This window comes from Crocodylus siamensis, chromosome 2, assembly GCF_052110815.1.
Source record: "Crocodylus siamensis isolate JL-2025a chromosome 2, ASM5211081v1, whole genome shotgun sequence".
Taxonomy (NCBI): domain Eukaryota; kingdom Metazoa; phylum Chordata; order Crocodylia; family Crocodylidae; genus Crocodylus; species Crocodylus siamensis.
The window spans coordinates 10194455-10214889 of NC_143396.1; the positions used below are offsets into that span (position 1 = coordinate 10194455).

The 20435-nt window shown below is 51.2% G+C and overlaps 1 protein-coding gene across 5 annotated transcripts in view; it reads right to left on the reverse strand.

Moving 5' to 3' along the window:
* Positions 1–509: 509 nt before the first annotated feature.
* The window catches only part of DYSF (dysferlin), a 202251-nt gene continuing 182325 nt past the window's right edge, over positions 510–20435 (reverse strand). For all 5 annotated transcript variants that reach the window (XM_090035143.1, XM_090035144.1, XM_090035142.1 and 2 more), the window contains 5 exons: positions 14320–14419; positions 12297–12475; positions 10031–10140; positions 9471–9618; positions 510–2360 (listed from right to left, as the gene is read on the reverse strand). In XM_090035143.1, coding sequence (XP_089891269.1) covers positions 2322–2360; positions 9471–9618; positions 10031–10140; positions 12297–12475; positions 14320–14419 — 576 coding nt within the window. In that variant the 3' untranslated portion in view covers positions 510–2321. The remainder of the gene's footprint in view (positions 2361–9470; positions 9619–10030; positions 10141–12296; positions 12476–14319; positions 14420–20435) is intronic.

A 20435-nucleotide genomic window follows, 5' to 3' on the forward strand; every position in this document is an offset into this window, starting at 1 on the left:
GGAAGATGCATCCATCACGGGCATCTTCTTCCATCACTGGCTGTCCCTGGAGCAGCTGGGGCTGGAAACGGGATGCGGGGAGAGAGGCAGCTCCAATCAGACCAGCTGGTTTTTATAGTTGGATGTCCTGCAGGGCAAGGACTGTGTCTTCCCTGGTGTCTGGGACGTGGCCGGAGCGGGCTGGGTGCTGCCACGACACACATCATAAATAACGGGGGTGTCCAGGATTCCTCTCGTTGTGATCCAGCAAAGCACTTAGTGCCTTTGAGTCAGGCGTAGGCGTAAGTGCCCAGCTGGACCGGGATGAGAGCAGGACACCGTGTCCACAGCGATTACGTTCGCTAATCGCCCGTCGCTGCTGCTTGCTCACACGTGTCCGGGTCTACGACAACCGGGGCCGAGTGTGCAAACCTACGGGTCCAAGGGACATCTTTGCGTCAGCGTGACCAGGGTGTAGCCTGTGTGAGGTATGCGTGGAGGCGCCGTCGCATTGGAAAACAACGCTAGCCTTCAGGTTTCATGTCTTTATTCTGGAAGATGCTTGCTTGCTAAAGTAAGGGAGAGTGGGCGAGGGCAGGGGTGCTAGCACGTGGCCCGCGGTCCAGGTCCAGCTCACAGAGCCACTGCAGCTGGCTGGCCACAGGGAATTTGGGGATCAATTTGTTCCTGACCCCCACACGCACCCTGGAGCACGTGGGTGGGGAGCTGCCGGTCTGACCGGCACGTAGGAGAGCAGGCAGAGCTGACCGCTGCAAATGCAATCTGCTGGTCACACAGGCACGAGCCGGGACCAAGTAGGCACTGGTCCCCTATCTGCTAAAACAGGGCTGGCACGAGTGCCGCGCCTGGCTTCTGTGTCTGGCACCGGACAGATCAGGGATAGGCAACACAGTGGCAGATAGGGCAGGGAGCAGAAAGCAGAGCAGTAGAGCAGGTAGGAGACACAGGGCAGGGAGCAAAAAGCAGAGCAGATCAGGTAGGGAGCAGAAGGCAGAGCAAAGCAGGCAGGGAGCACACAGCGGGGAGCAGCAAGCAGAGCAGCAGATTGGGCAGGGAGCTAAAGGAAAGAGGATCAGGTAGGGAGGACAGGGAAGGGAGCAAAAAAAGCAGAGCAGCAGACCAGGCAGCTAGCGCAGGGCAGGGAGCAGAAAGCAGATAAAATCAAGTAGGGAGCACAAGGCAGCAAGCAGAAGGCAGAGCAGTGGATCAGGTAAGGATCACAGGGCAGGGAGCAGAAAGCCGAGCAGCAGAACAGGCAGGGGAAGGGGATCGGAGCGGCACTCAGGAAACCTGCAGGGCTAATCTGTGGCCCACCCTGCCTTCAGAGAAGGGCTAGGAAAAGAAAGGGGCCAGGTCTTTGCCTCAATCCCACCCCCTGCGGCAAGGAGTTCCCCCGGGGGCGTCTGCTCTTCTGCGTCCGCCCCGCGGTCCCGACCTGGTGGCAGAGGAACGGCGCTGATTGTAACGCTGCACGCTGGACCGCGGCCGCGGGGACCTGCCCTCAGGCTGCGGGCGCAGGTCCCGGGGGAGAGCAGGACCTACGCCCGCAGGACGCGGCCCTGGCCTTACCCGCTCGCTGGGCTTGTGCCGAGCCCCACAGCCACGCCGCGGCAGAGGTGACCAGTTGCAGGGGGACGTGTCCACCCAGGAAGAGGTAAAAGGGTGCGACGGAGAGAAATGGAGTGAAAAAGCCCGAATCTTGCAAAGCTTTCCTTGGTGTCCCGGGGGGGTTTGCTCCAGTCCTCCTCGGGGTTGTATCCCACCGCCTTCTGCTAAGTGGGAAGAGCCCCCATGGGTGGGCGATGTGCGCAGGGGCTTTGCTCAACCAGCGCACCTCCTCTGCAATAAAAGCTCCCCAATCCCCACGGCCCAGAGGCAGGAGATGGAGACAGCGAGACTTCACCCGGGCTCGGGGCTCACACCTCCTACTCCTTTGTTACAAGCTGCAGCAGGTCTACGTTTTCAGCGCACCCTCCTAGAGTCTGTGCAAGCCATTCCCCCCAAAAAGGGCCATTTTTGCATCGATAATTGAGCTTTACAAAACAGAGCATTGAAAAAAAAAAAACCAAACCCCAAGAAAGCCCCCAAAAGGGAAATAGCAAATATTCCATCTTTGGCATCGGGTACAGGCCACTTAGGAGGTGAAGAAGGTAGGTGGGGCTGCGCAGATGGGAGCGGTATCTTCATTTTGGCAATGGGATAGCATCAGAGACAGCACGCGGCATCTTCTCAGGAGGCTGCCGTGGCTGGCATCTCATCCCCAAAGGCACAGGCAGTGTCTTAGCAGGCATTCGCCGCTCCCACCGGTCCCCGGCACAGATTCAGCTGAAAGGCTTCACCAGTTTCATAGCAGCGTAGTTCTGGAGGGGAAGGAAAGGACAAGGAAACCCGTAAGATGGGGATGGTACCGCAGACAGGAGCGATATCTTCGTATGCCTGAGGATGCTCTTTCCAAACAGCGGTGGGACTGGAGACGGACCTCAGCTCCTCGGTCTCCAACAAGAAACACGAGCTAAAAGAGAATCGTCTCTAACTAGCAGCGGTACGGGGTGTAGGTGGCATGGGTGAGCAGATCGGATGCCTCACAGTTGTGTGCTCACCCCATGGCTGCTTCTTCCATCTCCCTTTCTCCCATCTCCTCCCTCCCAAGGATACCCAGGGCGCTGCTGACACCTGGAGATCTCCCTGCCCTCAAACAGGCCCCGATTCACCTCTTGGACTCCCTCACCCTGCTCTCCTTGAGAGAGGATAACGTTTAATTTAATCTGCACAAAGCGGCATGAGATGCAGAGAGAGGAAGGTTCAAGGCAAACGTAATGCATGTCGCATCGCACCCCCTCCTTCCCCAGAGCCAGCGATACCACAAGCAGACGCTGCTCATTGAGAGCGTGGTGCCGTTGCGTTCAGCGGCACGGTAACATCCTTTTTAAGGAGCGAGATCTGAGCTAGCTTCGATTTGCACACGGGCAGACAAGCGCCGTCGCCAAATCGGAGGTTTCGTCCGTGCGTTTGGAGTTGAATGGGTACGGGATGTTCTCGTGCTGCGTCGCTTTAAAAACCAACGCTGGAAGCAAAGCAAAAGGCAAGTCACAAGCTCTTCTGCAAAAAAGTTTGACTGAAGGCATCGTGATAAATTACAGCGTGTGGTGGATTATGAAGCAATTTGCCAATTGGGGTTTTCTAATAATGCTATAAATCAGGCAAGGAAAACGAAGGCAATTTACCAACAGTCATTAGAAAAAGCCTCCGGTGGAATATAACCTCCTAATTAATTACCCAGCATTTGTCTTTCAGGGTCTGTCCTCCAAAATATGATTATTTTTATGCTGCGATTGGTCCCATTCAGAGAGATAGCAGGTTTCCTGTCCTGGCTATGAATTTCTATTAACGAAGTGACGAAAGGCAAGCAGGAATAATCAATCAGCGCAGAAAGCAGGCAGTAATGGCGATGAATAGCGAGGGAAGCGGAGGGAGACTCGGGTAAAACAAACAGGCTTTAAAGGGGAGTAAATATCTGCAAATTACTGGAAAACACAGCAGATTCTGGCTGGACGGAAGCCGTGGCTTCGTCATGGGGTGCCCACCACCACCACCCGGATGCTACTTGTTGCATCCGATGTCGGTGATGATCCCCACCCTGCAGATTTAGGAGGTCAAAGGTGTCAGTGTGACCCCTTGGCTTGGCTTGAATAATGCAGGCATGAGACCTGCACAAAAGCCCTGCTTTGCAAAGCAAGAATCTGCCCTAGTCTATCAAGATCATACCCGCCGAAGGGGACCGAGGACCTTCCCATTTGCCACGCTGGGCATCTGATCAGCGCGTAGGGACAGGCCCTGAAACTGGTGGTGCAACTAGAGCGTATCTTTTCGAAAGACGCCCAGCCTCCATCCAGAGATGCCGAGCAGTGATGAATTCACCACGTTGCACAGTAAGCTTTTCTCACGCCCAATTACCCTCGCTGTCAACAACAGGCTTCTCATTATATCCCACTGGGATTCTCCCAGCTTCAGCTTCCACCTCCAGGATCCAGTGATGCTCTTTGCCTGCTGATCAAAAAGCCCTCTAACTGCCGGGTCAAATATAGAGGACGGAGAAGGAAATTGCCTAGGAGCTATTCTGTGCGAGTGCTGAGGTGCAAAGGGAATGGCGGAGCTTGCAATGATGTGGACTGGATACAAAAAGCTTGCCAGGCAGCCGAGAAGCTGAAAAGGAGGGCAGCGTGGAAGGCAGCGCTGACATTTCAGACCTTGGAGTATCCAGTGTTCAGCTCCCACTTTAGCCAAACTAGACTCGGCAAAACCTTGCTGTTTTCCACTCCAAACCAGGACACGGTTATTTTCCCTCCCCTCCACCCCCAATGGAAACAGTCTCATCATCACAGACTGAAAAATGTCAACAAATGTAAACGGCTCCAACGATCTGCCAGCGACCGAAGTCCGCGTGAAAGCCCGCGAAACTGAGACGTCTCGCATGCTTCCAGAGGAAAATGGGCCACGGCAAAAATAGAAACCTTCATGGAAAAGGCAGCAGTTCTGGAATCACAAAGCGACGTGGAGTGAAAGCGCAAAGGGATTTTTTTCAAGTGCAACCAAAAAAAGCAATGTCTGCACACTGCCCCTGGGAGGAGATCTTTGCGCCATCCCAGGCTTGCTTCGTGACTTCAGGCAGGTGGATACTTAGATGCCTAATTCTGCAAAGCAGGACCTGATGCCTCCTAGCTAGATCCCACAATGCCAGGCGTCAAGGTGCCTGAATCCATAAACTTAGGCTTATACAGTGTAGGGGGAAGATCTATGAGCAGAGAGTTGCCCAGAGCTAGTCCATAGGGTGCTTCTGCTCTCTTGAACTTTGGCAATCCTCCTGAGGTCTGGCTCAGGTTAGCTTGAGCTGCAAGCCCCACGTTCAGCCATTTCTGGCCTGCAAAGGCTGGAAGCTGTAGGTGGAGAGGGATCAGGGCAGGTCTGGCCTGCAAAGAGATTTTATCCAGCCCACCAAGCACACCCAACAGTGACCATGTCACAGAGTGTCTACCTCCAAATCTATCTCCATCGGGCATGCTGTTGGGAATGGGAGCCAGCTGACTGCCATGTTCTGGTCCCCAAATGTGCAGAGTAGACCTAATTTGCTGCTCCATCCTGTGCATGGGCAGCTGGCCGATGTCTATTCCATTAGCCCATCCATGGAAAAGTAGTTTTCCTCCATGAGTAAAGGCTTTCATGACTCAGTTACCTGGAGGTGCCAAGTGATGGGCTCTCAGTCCTCTACCACAAATTCACTGTCACCTCAGGCAAGTCACTTAGCTCCAAATCAGCAGTGCACATCATTACCCAGCTCTTTATCACCAGTGCTGCAGCTGAGCTGGCGCCTTCACCTCCCTGGGTCTCAGATCCCAATCTTTGTTTGGGAGGTGGGGGCAGGACTTTTTGACCCAGCAGGAGGCTGTCAGCTAGAAAGGACTGGGGTGTAGGGCTCCCCATGCAATGGGAACAGAAGGTGAAGGGATTGCTGTATTCTGTTCTGCTGTAAGGAGTTGCAAAATGAGAGATGCTGCCAGAACGGTTCCTGAGAATGAGCTGCAGGCTGGAGAACGCATCTTCCAAAGACAGCTCGTTCTGTAAGGTGAAGAGCAAGAGGTGCTGACTGTATAAGTCCCTCTGCAGGGAGGAAAGACTGGGTGTGAGAGCTGGGCTCTTTCACCCAGGGGAGAAAGGTAAAGCAAAGACCCACAGCTGGAAGCTGAAGCCAGGGAGAGTCACATGAGAAATTAGGCAGATGTTTTTTACTGGTGGGAGAGGGTAGAGACGATTAATTACTTGGAACAAAACACCCAGGGAAGGGATGGATTCAAACCCAAGGCTGGATGCCTTAACACTTTACAAATACCATTGCTGGGCTCAACACAAGGCTTTGTGGGTGACATTTAAGGACAAGTGGTATCCAAGGGCCCATGTACACGCCACGATTTTTTCCCTTTCATGCGCTGCAGCTGCATGTCTGTTTGCACAAACGGGATTTCCCAGTGCTTTAAAAGTGTTTCTTGTACATTAAAATAAAACTCTTTGGGTGTAGTTTAGTTTGGATCGCTGGGAATTAAAGCGTCACATCCATGGATTCATTGTGTGCAAACACAGGCACTCAGAGAGGTGTAATGAGTCTCTTTGTCCAACAGATGGTGCTGTGACTTTCTTGTTTTCACTTGCAAATTGTTTCTGCTCTTTTTTTTCTTGTGTGCTTTGCTGGCTCCCTGCTTCCAGAGCTGCATGGAAGACATGGGCACAAGGTGAGTGGGGGGCCCTGGGTCAGGGGCAGCACTGGACCATCCCGCTCTCCAGCCAGGGACCCGGCTTAATTTGTCTGAAAACCTAGTGTGTGTAAACACACATGTGACGCTCCAAAATAAACAAGCTTAAATTTTTTAAACCTATTTAATTTAATGAGGCTTAAAACCTGTGGCGTGTACAGGCACCCCAGGAGTAACTACCACAGGTTGACCAAGGCAGCAGCCCCAGGTGATGATCTCATGAACCTGCTTTCTCTTGCCATCCTCCAATTCAGACTCCTCCAACACTTCCCACCCATTACCTGATGCCCCCTTCCCCTATTTACCCATATGGGCAGTCACGCCATCCCGACACCCGCTCACCCCAAAGCTGACAACATATAGCTGAGCTTTTCACAGCAGGGGCTGTCTCTTAGCATATAAATGTACAGCACCTACCACCCTGGGGGGGACCTGATGTTCCCTGGGGCCCCTATATTAATAGGGTTAATAGGGGGTTATCCTTTAGAGTGCATGTTCTCAGATACAGCCATGCTCCTGGCCAAAGATCTGTATGTCAGGAGACTCCTTTGCATGTAAGAACCCTATTTTCGCCATTGTGTTGCGAAAGGTTAATGCTTAGCAAAGGAACCCAATTTCAGAGTGAAAATACAGCCCAGTGCCCTCAACTATTTGGGAGAAGCCATCCAAAGAAATGAAAATAGACAGATTCCATGTAACACGGCCTCGGGTTTGTGTTTTTTTTAGAAAGATGACTAAGTCTAACCAGAGCAAAATGAATTATAACAACATTTTGCTAGGAAAAAGTCAGAGAAAAACACAAGTCACAGGGAGTGTAAAGGGATATTTATAGTTTAAAAGGGGTTTTGTTTTCCCTGGACTCAGTGGTAATACAAGGAGCCTGTCATAGCTACTAAGCCACTTGAATTTTCCCCAAGACACCAGGAATGGAACTGAGAGTCCCTGGTTGGGGAAACAGGCCCCTGCCACGTGGGCTGAAGGCAAATCTCTGTGTACGGGTTGCACTACAGGGCGCATGAACACAATTTGGCCTCGCTGCTGCTGCCCAGCATTGGGTGGCACACTCAATTATCTCTTTTAATGCTCCTGAGCTCATTAAGAGATCATTAGGGGAGAAAACGATTTCCCTGATCAAAAGACAGGGGAGCTGAGATGCATGCGGGCATCGTGACTTGAGATCTTGGATCTCCCTGGATTTAATCCCCCATTGCCCCTATAGCTCCAGGAGCCATCAAACGTGCCTGGTCTTAAATCACTAGAAAAAGTTAGCTGTGCCAAGACCCTTGTCACCCTTCCCTGGTCCACTGCACATGGGCAGCAAAGCAAAACCACTTGCAAATGCAGCCTCTCCTGCCTTCCAAGGTATAAATTACCCCTCAAACAGGAATGTCCCTTGTCCAAGGCACAGCATTTGTCAAGTATGGCAGGGGAGGAAGGCACATTGTTCTTCTTATCAGTCTGGGAGCGGGGAATGGCTCCAAAGCCTAGCACGAATTACCGTATCTTCTCACATACCACATGCCCCCAAATAAGACACGCACCTTGTCTGGGGAAGGCAAAATGAATGAGAAAAGATAGTTCCAGTTGTGGCTGACTCCTGACCACAATGGCACTAACCCTGAAGGGTGAACTCTGCCCCCATGGGGCAGATCCAGGATTTGGAGAAAGGGGGTGCAAACCGTGCGGCACATCAGCACATCTTCTTCTCCAGTTAAAGAGAAACTAGACGCCTTACTAATAGGCTAGGGGGCTGGCACCATATTATTCAGTTTAAGATCAGACCCAAAACAAATCGCACTATTAGAACGTGCACTGATTTACTAGAGTATGAAGTTTTTAAAAAAAGCACAACAACAAACTAGGCAAAAAAAAAACCAGAGTCAAAATAGTCCAAAGATATTGTGTCATTATAGTTAAATGCACGTCTCTTATTCATAACAAAATCTATCCTTCTTGCCAGTGCCTCCAAAACTTCGCTGCCAGTCATTTCTAGACCTGAGATCATACGACCACACCTGAGTTAAGGTTTTTAGCTAGAGCTATAAAAAGCCCGTAGGACTGTGAAAAAACAAGTGATATATTCCCAGGAGTGGCTAACAGCACCATTGCAAAAGAAAGGATGGTTTGACTAGTGGAACATCAAGACCATTAAAATAATGGAACATCAAGACGATTAAAAAGGAGAGTGTCGTTCAACCTGTGCAGTGCGGATAGATTAGCAAGAACCAGGGAGAGGATAGTGAGACATGAAGTCAAATGACTCCTCTGATGCTGCCTGAAGAAAAATGTCAGAAGTTTGGAGCAGGGATCAGAGGGGGGTGCATGCCCCTGAACCCACCGCCGTCTGCCCCCTCCCTCCCTGAGGCTGGCAGAGAGAAGTGTGGCAGTCATCTTGCAGCAGTGTGTCCTTCTTTGCTTCTATTCCCGCCCCCCCAAAACATCAGCTCATCCTGCTTCAGACCAGACCCCCCATTTTTGGAGGGCTGATTTTTTTGGGGGAAAAGGTGTGTGTGGTACATGAGTCAATATGATATTGCAATGCACTGAAGCCCAAATAGGATCTGAAAGTCATCCCAGCCAAGCTGGAGGGGCCAGTAACTTCTTAATTTGGTTTGCAAATGGCACCGAGAGCAAGGGCAGGCAGGGCTAATTCATGAGGTGGGATTTCCACCCAGCCTGCAGCTTAACCATTCATGGATGCATGTCCATTTACTGCTGTAGAAAAGCTGTGTTTCTGCTCCAGGCAGCATAAAATCTGGAGCATCTTCTGCTTTGGGATCTTAAAGCCCTTTGGCAACCATCCACACAGGCTCTCACAGCCTCCTCTGGGACCTAAGGACCTCACTCCATTTTCCATATACAGGAAATGGGGGCAAGAGAAAGACGTGACTTGGCTAAGGGCCACAGAGAGTCAGTAGCAGAGACGGTCAATGAGACCCAGGGAATCTCCCACCAGTGCTATCCTTGGGGCAGCCCTATTACTTGTTGGGGATGGGGACTGGGCTCTGCAAACGCTCGTGCTGGGGTTCAAAACCAATGGGTCTTGGCTCAGACCAACACTGCATTGGGGTCAAAGAGGGATTTTTTAACCCTTTGGTCAGCCTGTGGTCCTCGCTGCCTGGGGGACCCCCAGCCCTTCCTCTTCCCTCCCCTCCCAGAAGACCGTACCGGGAAAGCATAGATGAAGATCCCGAGGAAGAGCAGCAAGATGAAGAGCACGAAGACGACGAGGAAGACCCACTTGTACCGCCGCCACAGGATGAACTTGATGGTTTTGTAGGGGGAGGTGAACCACAGGAAGGAGGTCTCTGGCCGCCTGCAATTGAAAGTTGCAGTGACCTCTGGTACAAGCCGATTTGCTGCTGCCGGGCGCGCCGGGGATGTCGGAGAAGGACCGCATGCACCCGCCCCGCTGACCCCGGCAGGTGGGGGGAGGCACCAGGGGAACCGGAGGGATGCTCAACCCTGGCCGTGCTAGACATGGCCGCATGGGACACGTCGTCAGAGCCCAGGTCCATCGGGGTGGACCCAGCCCCTGCAGGTCCATGAGGCTGAGCCCTGCCTCCAGCCCCAGCACGTCTGGGTGGACCAGGCTGGCTGAGCCCCGGGGCTGCGGAGGTGCATGCGAGTATAACATGCATGATGCCGAAGCCTTCGGGGCAGCGAGCTGAACGCCCAGCCCCTGGCTTTAGCGCCCTGCGCTCCGTTTAGGTTTTCCAGCCTCTTACTTGGGGTCTTCCAGCTTGGGGTTCATGTTGGGCTCATCTCGGCCCATCCCCGCGGGCCTCTCTTCATGCTCCTGCTCTGCCACAATCTCCAAAGTCATTTCCAGTTTGCCCTGCGTGGAAAAAAGCAGCGGGGAATGGACAGGGGCCAGGATCCTCGGTGGGAGATGCTGACTCGGGAAAGGGCTTCCAAGCTTGACCCAGTCTCAGGTAAGGAGTCAAGATGGGACCTTCATGGGAGGCAACTGACCCCTAGCAGGCAGCTGTGGGAATCCTGCATTTTCCTTTGACCTACCTGGCACCAGCCACAGTCAAAGCCAGGAAACCAGGCTGGTTTGATATGGACGGGGGGGGCTGCCTTCCTGTACCTGGGATCTCTTGAACATATATGGCGTGTGTAGACAAAAGAAAACTTCCCATTTAAGTCGAGGCAACTGCATTTGTGTCTGCACCTTTAACAGCAGCAGGACGTTGCCTGCTGCCTGCTTTACCTAGGGCAGGTTGAGGTGGGAGGTCTTGCGTTGAATCAGGGTTGACAGGAGTTTTACTAAGAGGTTAAATGATGGACTTGTCTGGGATGGTTTGGACAGGACTGATTGCACTAGATGTGACTTCTGCAGCCCCACTTCCCTGTGACTTTATGACTTCAAGGGTCATGTCTAACTTGCCCATTTCTACATGCTACTGTTCGTGTGTAGAGCCATTTGGGCTGGGAGGTGCAATCCTGTTGCCCCGTAATACCCTAGGCCACATCCACACCCCTGGGCCCATCTGTGTGCATTTCTCTGAAAGGAAATAAAAGGTTTGACAAAACAAAGGAATTTAAACCATTAATGGAGAATAGTCACAAAAAGCTGGTTTTAAACAGAGAATCAAGCCCATTCCCTGGATTTTAGCGGCTCCCCCATTCAAGGGCAGAAGCAAGCTTTAACATGTGATGCCAACAATCAGTTGGAATAACCCAGATTATCCAAACATTTAAAAAAACCCTCAAATCAGAGCTACAGACTAAGTCTCACTCCCTCGGTGCATCTCTCAGATCATTTCAAAGGGCAAACTGAGCAGACAGCTTGAATTTAAAAGCCTTCAGGCCAGGGAGAATCTGTTTTCTGCTTTGTTTATACCACCCTAGCTTGAGGAGGTGCAGCTCCAAGATCAGGCCTAATGATGAATGATACTAATAATAAATGGGAAGTAGCCAAACTAGGGAATAAGTTAGAAAAAGAAGTAAAAATCCATTAAAATCAATGAGGCACTCTGAATTATTTGACCGATTTTGTGACGTAGGTGGGAAAACTCTTCGGGAGGGGAGAGAGGGATGGCTTAGTCATTAGGGTGTCTGCCTAGGATTTGGGAACACTCACTTCAGTGCCCTGCTCTGACACCGATTTACCCCACAGCCCTGGTCAAGTCACTCAGGACAGCAAGCTGTCGCACTTTATCTGCCTAATTAGCCATTACGCTGCCACCTACCAACCTTCAGTCTGGGCATTTCCACACAGGCTTGGGCTCCCTTTCACTTTCTCCAGCCTTCCCCTTATAGCTGAGCCACTGAAGCTTTCACCGGATACGCGGGATGGAGGGCAATACTGGAGAGAAGTCTCTGCCCCACTGAAAGCAAGGTCCCTCAGCCTCTCCCTACAAGTCATGTGTCCCAGCCCCCAAACCATTTTCATTGCCAGTTCTCCACTGTGTGCACATGCCTTCTGTAGCAGGGGGCCCACAGCTGGACACCGGACTCCAGATGTGGCCTCCCCAGTGCTGAATAGAGGGGAAAGATCACTGCTCTCCATCTGCGGGCAATGTGCTCCCACTCTGGCAGCCCAATATCCCCATCTCTTGGCTGCCCGGGGGGCCAGCTTCAAGGGGAAGGCTGGAGAGGCTTGGATAATGTCTAGCCTGTGGCCTGGCAACAAGATCACTGCTAAAAAGCAGCAGATGCCGGGGGAAGCCTAGAGTCTGTGTTTCCTGTTTCTTGGGCATGTGCCCCAGCTACCGGGACAGCACATGTGAGCGTCCTGGTCACATGAGCTACAATTTCGGGACCTGCCGGGCCTTGTGTGTGTACCTGGAGGAGCAGATGTTGATGTGGACAGCCCTAGTGAGGACGCAATCCCAAAGAAAACTCCATAAATGCCACGAGATGCAGTCAGTGGAGGCATGCATGCCATGTAGGAGTGAAACAGGAGTGAACCCGTAGCCTCTCCGGGTCCACGGTTCCCGTCTCTAAGGTGGAGATCAGAGCAAAGCTGAGCCCAAGAGGACTTACCGCAAGGACCTTCTTCTCGCCCTCTTCTGCAACGCAAGGCCACCAGCCCTTGACCGTCTTCTGCTCAAAGAGTGACACAAACCGGTCCGAGGACAAGGTTTCATCTAGCAGGTCTAGGGAGCACTTCTCAGCTGTCTTGGCAGGCTTGGGCATGTGGTTGAGATCCATCTGAATGCAACCTGCCAGGAACAACATCACCAGGAACCAATGCACACATTGTAGGATCGTGGCTCAGGTTTACTTCCAAGGGGTCTGATACTGTCGCAACTACTGGCTATCTAAGAGGACTTGCACACCTCAATCTGATGCTCTTCTGCCATGCCCAAGACCCTGAAAATCCAGGGATTCGTCTGCTCTTGGAGCCCATTGATATCTGACCCTTAATGTGGAGTCACAGAAAAGCAGTGAGCACATTCATTTCTTTTCGGGGACTTGCATAGGGTGGAATAGATCACACTTAGGCACTTCCTTCCACTTATGGGATCTTGCCCATGCTGGATCTGATTTTGGGGAGGCCGGAAAGCTTACAGTGAGTGAGCATGACATTCAGAGACATGGGAACACACATCCCCTTGCTTTACCTGCACCAGCTCAGGGCAGTCTTGGTGTTTTGAGGCCATGTGCCTGCGATAGGTTTCTGTAGTGTTAAGAAAGCATGAAACAAACACTTGTCTAGGATAGTTTGCATCCTGTGGTGGGAAGGACATGGACAAAATAGGGACAGTCCAGTGGAGGGGAATGAAAAAGGTACCTCCGGAGGTCACACCTCAGGCAGGACCAGCCCCAACTACATCATCCCAGCCAAGGCTTTGTCTACCCGGGTCTTCAACACCTCCAAGGATGGAGACTGCACCACCTCTCTGGGGAGCCTCTTCCAGTGTTTCACCACCCTCCTCGGGAGAAAGTTTTTTTCTAATATCCAACCTCAACTTCCCTTGCTGCAGCTTGAGCCCATTGCTTTATCTGAGTTGCCTGATCAAATGGGCAAAAAAAAATGAGCACTAATATCATGGGGCAAACCCCCACTGCACCAAGTGCAATGCTGTGCTGATCCCATTGGGGAGCAGAGCTAGGATGAGGCTATCCCACAGCAGTAGGTCGGTGATATTCCCTCTGGGGGTAGCAGGGCAGGGACAAGGTCTACAAAAAACACCTGGCAAGTCAAGATGTACAAAGCTCAGCCAATTTAGCTCATTAAGTGGAAGGATAGAAGTCAATTTGGTCATGGCTGGAGTAGAGTTAGCATAGGGGAGTGGGTTTTAAGGTGGAAACCAGAGGCATGGGGATGTTTGCACGTGCATTTACACTGGCTTAAATTTACTATGCAGTAAATAAGTAAAGGAGGAATAAGCAGGAATAGGCCAACTGCATAGTAAATTTAAGCCAGTGTAAATGCACGTATAAACATGCCCTGAGAGGACGAGATTTGGAAACTCTAGTGTGCTTTTTGCAAAATGCTTTCACTGCCCTCGGTGCTTTAAGGCCTTGACTGAAAGACCTATGTCTAGCAACCTAAAGGAATTGCATTTCCCTACCTGGCATGAGCTGAAAGGCACGGCATGTTTGTTCTGGAGGGGAATGGACTAAAGGGAGACATGAAAAGTAGCTATAAATGGAGGATATAAAAAGGATGTGAGGAGCAGGTCCAAGGCCAATCATGTTTGCTCATTACTGCAGCAAGAACTAAGAGTCTGGGGAAAGCAGCAAGGAGAGGCGAGGAAGAAAATGTTTGAGCTCTTAAGTGTCTTGAGGGGATGGAGAAAGGGACCGAGGAAGGCAGTGAAATCGGTGTTACTGGACAGAGCAGGATAAATGGTCAGCGGGTGAAATGGCTCCACTGAAGTCAGTGTGGATACTGCTAATTTACAGTGGCACAAATGCCACGGCTCTGATGGGACACCTACATAGTAGGGACGGCTTAACCTCCATCCTGAGCTATGCCGTGGCAGCCCTGTGCTGCATCTCGCTCCCTACGGAAGCAGTTCAGTGCCAGCAATGGAGCAAAGGAGCTCCCCGAGCTTACCCAAGTAATCATCAAAGGAGAATTTGTCGTTGTCCCAGATCTGGAAGGTCAGCTGAGGTGGGATCTTACTCTCAGTCTTGTCCAAGCTCCAGAAATGCTCCTGTGGTTATGTGGGAAAAGAAACACAGAAAGAGAATTGGGTGGAAAAAGGCAAGACAAGCAATGGTCAGTTCAAGTCCTCTTGGACACGTGGAGCATCCAGGGAGTGTGTGATCCCACGAGGCTCTGGGTGAGGTCAGGAGGAACGTCCACAGGTACCACCAAAACTGATACCCCTTACAGTAAAGAGCTGTACATAAGTAATAGAGTTGTTCAGATACTACATCCCTTACTTAGCCCCTATTATACTACATCCCCTACTTAGCCCGCTCCCTATACCGCAGGAGGGTATCCCTTTAGCTCTCACTCATTAATAGCATTGGCCTTGGATAACCCATGGTCAGTGGAAGCTCAGGGTGCAGCAAGAAGTGATATAGGTACCTCTCTTGCTACTAAGTCCATGCACTTGCCATCAGGAGAGATTTCTCCACCATCCGACAGTCAGATATCAGACGGGAGAACCGGCTGCATGGAGGATGTGCTCCTTCTCTGGAGTTGCAACGGCGCATCCTGCATCTGTGCAGGAGCTGGACTAGACGACCCCTGAGGGTCCTTTTAACTCGGTGATTGCCAGTACTATGGGACTGGAAGTAGTCTTTTTTGGAACCATCAATTTTAAGGCCCCAGTGGGCCCCGTAATACTCATCATGTGTTTTTAAGCCTCCCCAGAGGCACCGGCTAAGGCTGGGGATCTCAACTGGGGTGTGCCGATTTTCCTACTAGAAGCAAAGCCAGAGTTTCCTTACTAAAGGGTCTTGCCCCTTTGCTCAGGGTCAGATCAATGCCATATTTAGAGCCAGGAAGGGATCTGACCCCGTGGTCAGATTGGTACAGACTGGGAGATTTTTTTACCTTCCTTTGTAGCAGGGGGCATGGCCAGGACCTCTTGCGCGTATGCTGACCATGCTTTATAGCAGCAGGACATCGGCTGCCGTGGTTCCCCTGCTTTACCTGAGGCAGGTTTGGGTGTCAGGTCAGGCTTGTGTCAGGGTTGAGGGTCATCTTATTATAGTCTTATATAGTTTCATAGTTTCTAGGGTCGGAAGGGACCTGAGCAGATCATCAAGTCCGACCCCCTGCCCTGGCAGGAAAGAGTGCTGGGGTCAAACGACCCCGGCCAGGTGTACATCCTTGTGTAGGTTATAGTTGCATGGGACAGTTTGGATAGGGATGATCCTGCTTCTGACAAGGGGTTGGGTTAGCTGTGACCTCTCGAGGGCCCTTCCAGCCCCACTTCTCTATGACTCTATGGCCCCATAACGCTCATCCAATATCACTGCCCCATGACACAACCCAGGGCATCTCCAGCAGCGATTTCTGCCCCCAAAACTCCCAGGGGGGCTGTAGCATCTGTATGGAAAGATCCTCAGCCTTATTTAAAGACCTCAAGTGAGGGAGAATCCACCACCTCCTTCAATAAGTCCTTTCTACAGCTAAATCTCTTCCCCATTAAAAATCCACCTTTCTCTTTTCGTTTGAATTTGCTCAGCTTCAGGCTCCAAAAACTGGCTCACGGTCCGCCTTGTCCTGCTGGATTTAAGAGCCATCGGCTATCCACAATCTCTTCCTTGCAGACATAGATATATATCTCGATCCACTTAGCTCTGCACCGTGCCTGGGATAAGCTAAAGAGACGGTGCTTCTCCAGTCTCTCCCTGTGTGGCAGGCAGTCCAGACCTCAACTCCCTCTTGGTGCATGTTTCCTGAACTCCTTCCAGCGTCTCAGTAGACTTTATGAAGTGTGGACACCAGCATCGGACAGGGTGTTCCAGTAACGGCCTCACTGGGTGAGTCACAGGTCTAGGTCTCGACCAGTGGTGGTCATTAAAGATCCCTGGACACCTTGTGCAAGAGCTGGGATATCAGTCTTGCTGTCCTAGCCAGATGCTAATATAGACAATTACACTGTGATGATCTAAATTCCCCTGCTGCTTCCATTAGCTAGGGCATGCCTCCTCCATTCGGCATTGGGTAGCATGGCAGTGTGCTGCTAAACCCTCTGAATAGCTGTACTTTACAGAGTAGCAAGGGATGAAAAATGGGCTAGGACCATCCATCATCACCCTCACTTCTCGTTTGTGTGGCAGGAGCAGCTACAGCCAAGCTGGCTTGTTGCCACCACAACCACATGCACGTGAAATAAATAATAGCCAGAAATTCAGGGTCAGATGCACTGCTTAAGAAGGCCTGAGTGGGGAAGCTAATCGTTACATTGAGCACTGATTTTTTTTTTCCCCTCAGAGAGGCAGGTTCCCATCCAGGGCTGCCACCAAGAGGCAATAAGGGATTGCCTGGCATCACTTTAGTGGACGGCGGGGGTTGCCCATGTCACAAAACCACCACTCAGTTTTGGTGCAAAGTCACCAGCAGCTTTTGCAGAGAGGTTCGACACCGAGGCATCACAGGGGGCTGCAGCTCAGGTCTAAGGAACAGTAGTGAAGAAAGGTAGGTTGTGGCCTTGTTAGTCTAAGCACATAGGTAGATGAGGTTCTTTGGGTAAATGTGATATCTTTTACTAGACCAACTCAAGCAGTTGGAAAAATTCTTCTTTGCAAGCTTTCGGGTATAAATACCCTTTGTCTTTGTACCCAAAAGCTTACAAAGAAGAATTTTTCCAACTATTTCAGTTGGTCTAATAAAAGATATCACATTTACCCAAAGAGCCTCATCTGCCTAGTAAAGAGACACATGCATGAGGATGACTTTTGCTATACCCAGGTCTAGGCGATGGGAGCATTGCTTGCATCGGAGAGGAAGAATCAGGCCCACTGCCTGCCCTTAGTCCATCCCATGGCACATCCCCTGGGCACTGCTTCATGCAGTGTTGTTTCAACACGGCATTGTCATAGATGGCACTGATTTAATGAAAACCAGGAAGCTTCTGAATCCTTCCTGACACATATGCCCCGCCATAAATCTACCCCGATGACTACAACAGCCTTATCTGTTATACTGTGCAATACGAAAGAGGAAAACAGAGTATGTAGCCCTCCAGAAAAACATGTCTTCAACTAGGGGAGATGGTGGGAGGCAGAAAGGGAAGCATATTTAAGTCCTATTGAAACTGGTTTTCCTGGGGATCACCCTGGAAGGCGACATCTCAATATGCCTCCAGCTCCTCACTTACTCGTGAAAGAAAAAATTGGGCTCCTTGCAATGGGTGAGAGGGAGGGATGTTCTTTACTTGCCTTCAATATTCTGTACTTTAGAAAAAATGATAAAATAATGTATGGAAACTTCCCTTCCTCGCCACCCCTTCTTCCCTGGCAGCCACTGCTTGTTCAAGCAGGAGAGGGACTTCCCAGCTAATGAATGAGCACTGCTACAAGGGGCTAGGAAAGGGCTGGTCCCTGAGTTTTCCCAGTTCTAGATTCTAACTGGGACCAGCACATGCTACTGACTCATGGAAGAGAGTCATCAGGGAAATTGCATGTGTGTGTGTGTGTATGAGTATATGTACATGTATGCATGTGCATATTTGTGTGTGCATGTACGTGTATACACACACATACCCATGTCTGTCTGTCAGTCTGTTTTCACACGTATATTTACACACAATTATATACTCTCTCTCTATATATATATGCAAACAGATGTACACCAATATATACTTATGTAAATACATATATCTCTCTACATAGATATAGGTATATGTGTTATTTGCACATACATATATATATACACACACACACACACATAATGTGTGCATGTACATGTATACACACACACACCCCTACATAAAGAGTGAATGAGGAAAGAGAGGACAAGATACAGTCTCAGACTGAAAACAAGTCTCCCAATACTAGGATCACAGGGATTATGAACCCGGGGCAGCTCAGCCAGTAGACAGAGGGCAACACCAAACCCATGTTTTAGGCCCCCAAGCTACAGGACCTACTCTTCACCAGCTCTGACCCTTGCAGCTTAGGCACACTTTGCCTAATTATGGATCGAGATGCCGCACATGCAAGCATATCGAGCTTGAAAATGTTGATCAGTCTCTTTAAACGCTGGAGGCGGGGGTGGTCTCCCCTTGCTCTGGGGACAAAAAGCAGAGCTCCCCGCCAGGCTGGGCAGAGGTTCGGGGTGTTTGGGGGTGCAACAGAAGCATGGCTGGGCACACCTGGGCCAACGTGGGCTGCAGGCTGGGCTGTACGAGACCCTGGGCACGTGCTCAGGCTGTCCTGCCTGGCTTCTCTGTCGGTGCGGCACAAGCGGGCTATGCCACAGCTTCCTGCTGTCTGCCCCAGGCGCCGAGTCCCCACCTCCGACTGCCCAGGCAGCCCCCAAGTGCCTGAGAAACAACCCACGGTTCAGCCTCGAAGATCGACCTGCAAGAGGACCATGCTGCAGGGCCAGCACGAACAAGGAGCAAGGTCCCTGCGATGGCAAACAGGAGGCACCGTGCCTTTGCCACTACATGCCCCCCCAAAAACACTGATGAAACTCAGAGTGCATTAGAAACCCCTGGGCTGAGAACAAGGATGCATGTGGCTCAAACCACTGCTCTGAGCCTGATCTCCTTGTGTGAACCCCCCAAACAACACCTCGTGCCACACAATAAGATGCTGCTGAATAAAGACAGCAACATCTGGCTCCATGGCATGGCTCGGGCAGTGAGTTATCACTTGGCACAGCTGGCAGACTCTGGCCCGCTGCTTTGGCTCCTTCTGACTGACACCTCTGGATAAGGGTTGGCCACAACCTGAATTGAAGGGTCTCTTGGTCTTCACCACCAAGCCACGCAGGCTTTTCCCCGGGGACTAAGCCCAGATGTCGGCGGGCCTCCCAGTGTGATGGAGGTTGACAGAGAGCCAACGGCTGGTGGGGGAAAGGCCCAGCTAAGTTTATGGGCCACTCCGAGGCAGTGAGAAACTTGCCAGGATGATTAAACCTTGCTGCAAAAGGTGCACTATAAAATAAGCTGTCAGCAGAATTTATGCCCTCTCCTTTTCCAAAGGGGTAGGAGAGGAAAGCAGCTGAGTTATGGCCAGGTTGATTTTGCAATGGTTTGGAGGAGGCTGGTGTAAATAGTTTACGGTGGTGAATAATGCAGGAGGGAGGCATAAGAAACATCCACGTCGCAGGCAATGTGCTGACAGGGCTGCATTTCTTCTGCATCGCTTGTGTTTTCCAGAGTGCAAAGTCAAGAGCGAGTCCCTTATTTCCACCTCCGAGAGCTGGCTTCTGGGCTGGAGCTTTGAAGATATTCAGGCTGGTTTTGGCATGGGCCTTGGGGTGAAGCTATCTCCACAGGTCTGACAGCCCAGCTTGCAAGGAGGCCACAGGCTCCTGCAACATCTCCTGGGTCAGCAGCTCTCCAGTCCACCTGTCCTGAACCAGCTAATGACCTTGCCTCATATGTAAGGTCCAATCCTTCAAGGGACACCACTTCTCTGAACTTGGTGGCAGGAGATGCTTCATCTGTTTGCAAGAAGCAGGTGGTTGACATCCCTTTTATTGGCCTTTCATGTGGCATCCTTGCTCCTGGGCTCTCCTGGAGAGGTCAGCTCGCACCGTGCCCCAGAGGTGCTGGGTGCCGGCTGCAACCGGGGATGGGGATGAGCTGTGCCAATGCTCCTGCTGCCACCAAAGCCAGAGGGTCCTGGCTACAGGGTCTTGCCCCTTTGCTCAGGGCAGACTGATGCCACATTTGGGGTCAGGAAGAAATTTTACCCCATGGGCAGACTGGTATGGGGACTGGGAGGGAGAGGGGGTTGTCTTCCTCTGTAGCAGGTGCACGACCTCTACCTGGGATCTCTTGAGCATCTATTAACAACCTGTCGTAACAACAGGACATTGGCTGCTTGCCCTCTGGCAGGGTTGGGTGTGATTTCTGGTGTTGCATCGGGGTGGGCAATGGTTTTACCAAGAGTTTCGATGATGCATGTGTCTGGGGTGGTTTGGGTAGGGCTGATCCTAGATGTGAGCTCTGAAGGTCTCTTCCAGCCCCGCTTCTCTGCGATTCCATAATTCGATGATAACTTGGTGTTTATGCTCTAAAATTGCTATCAGAC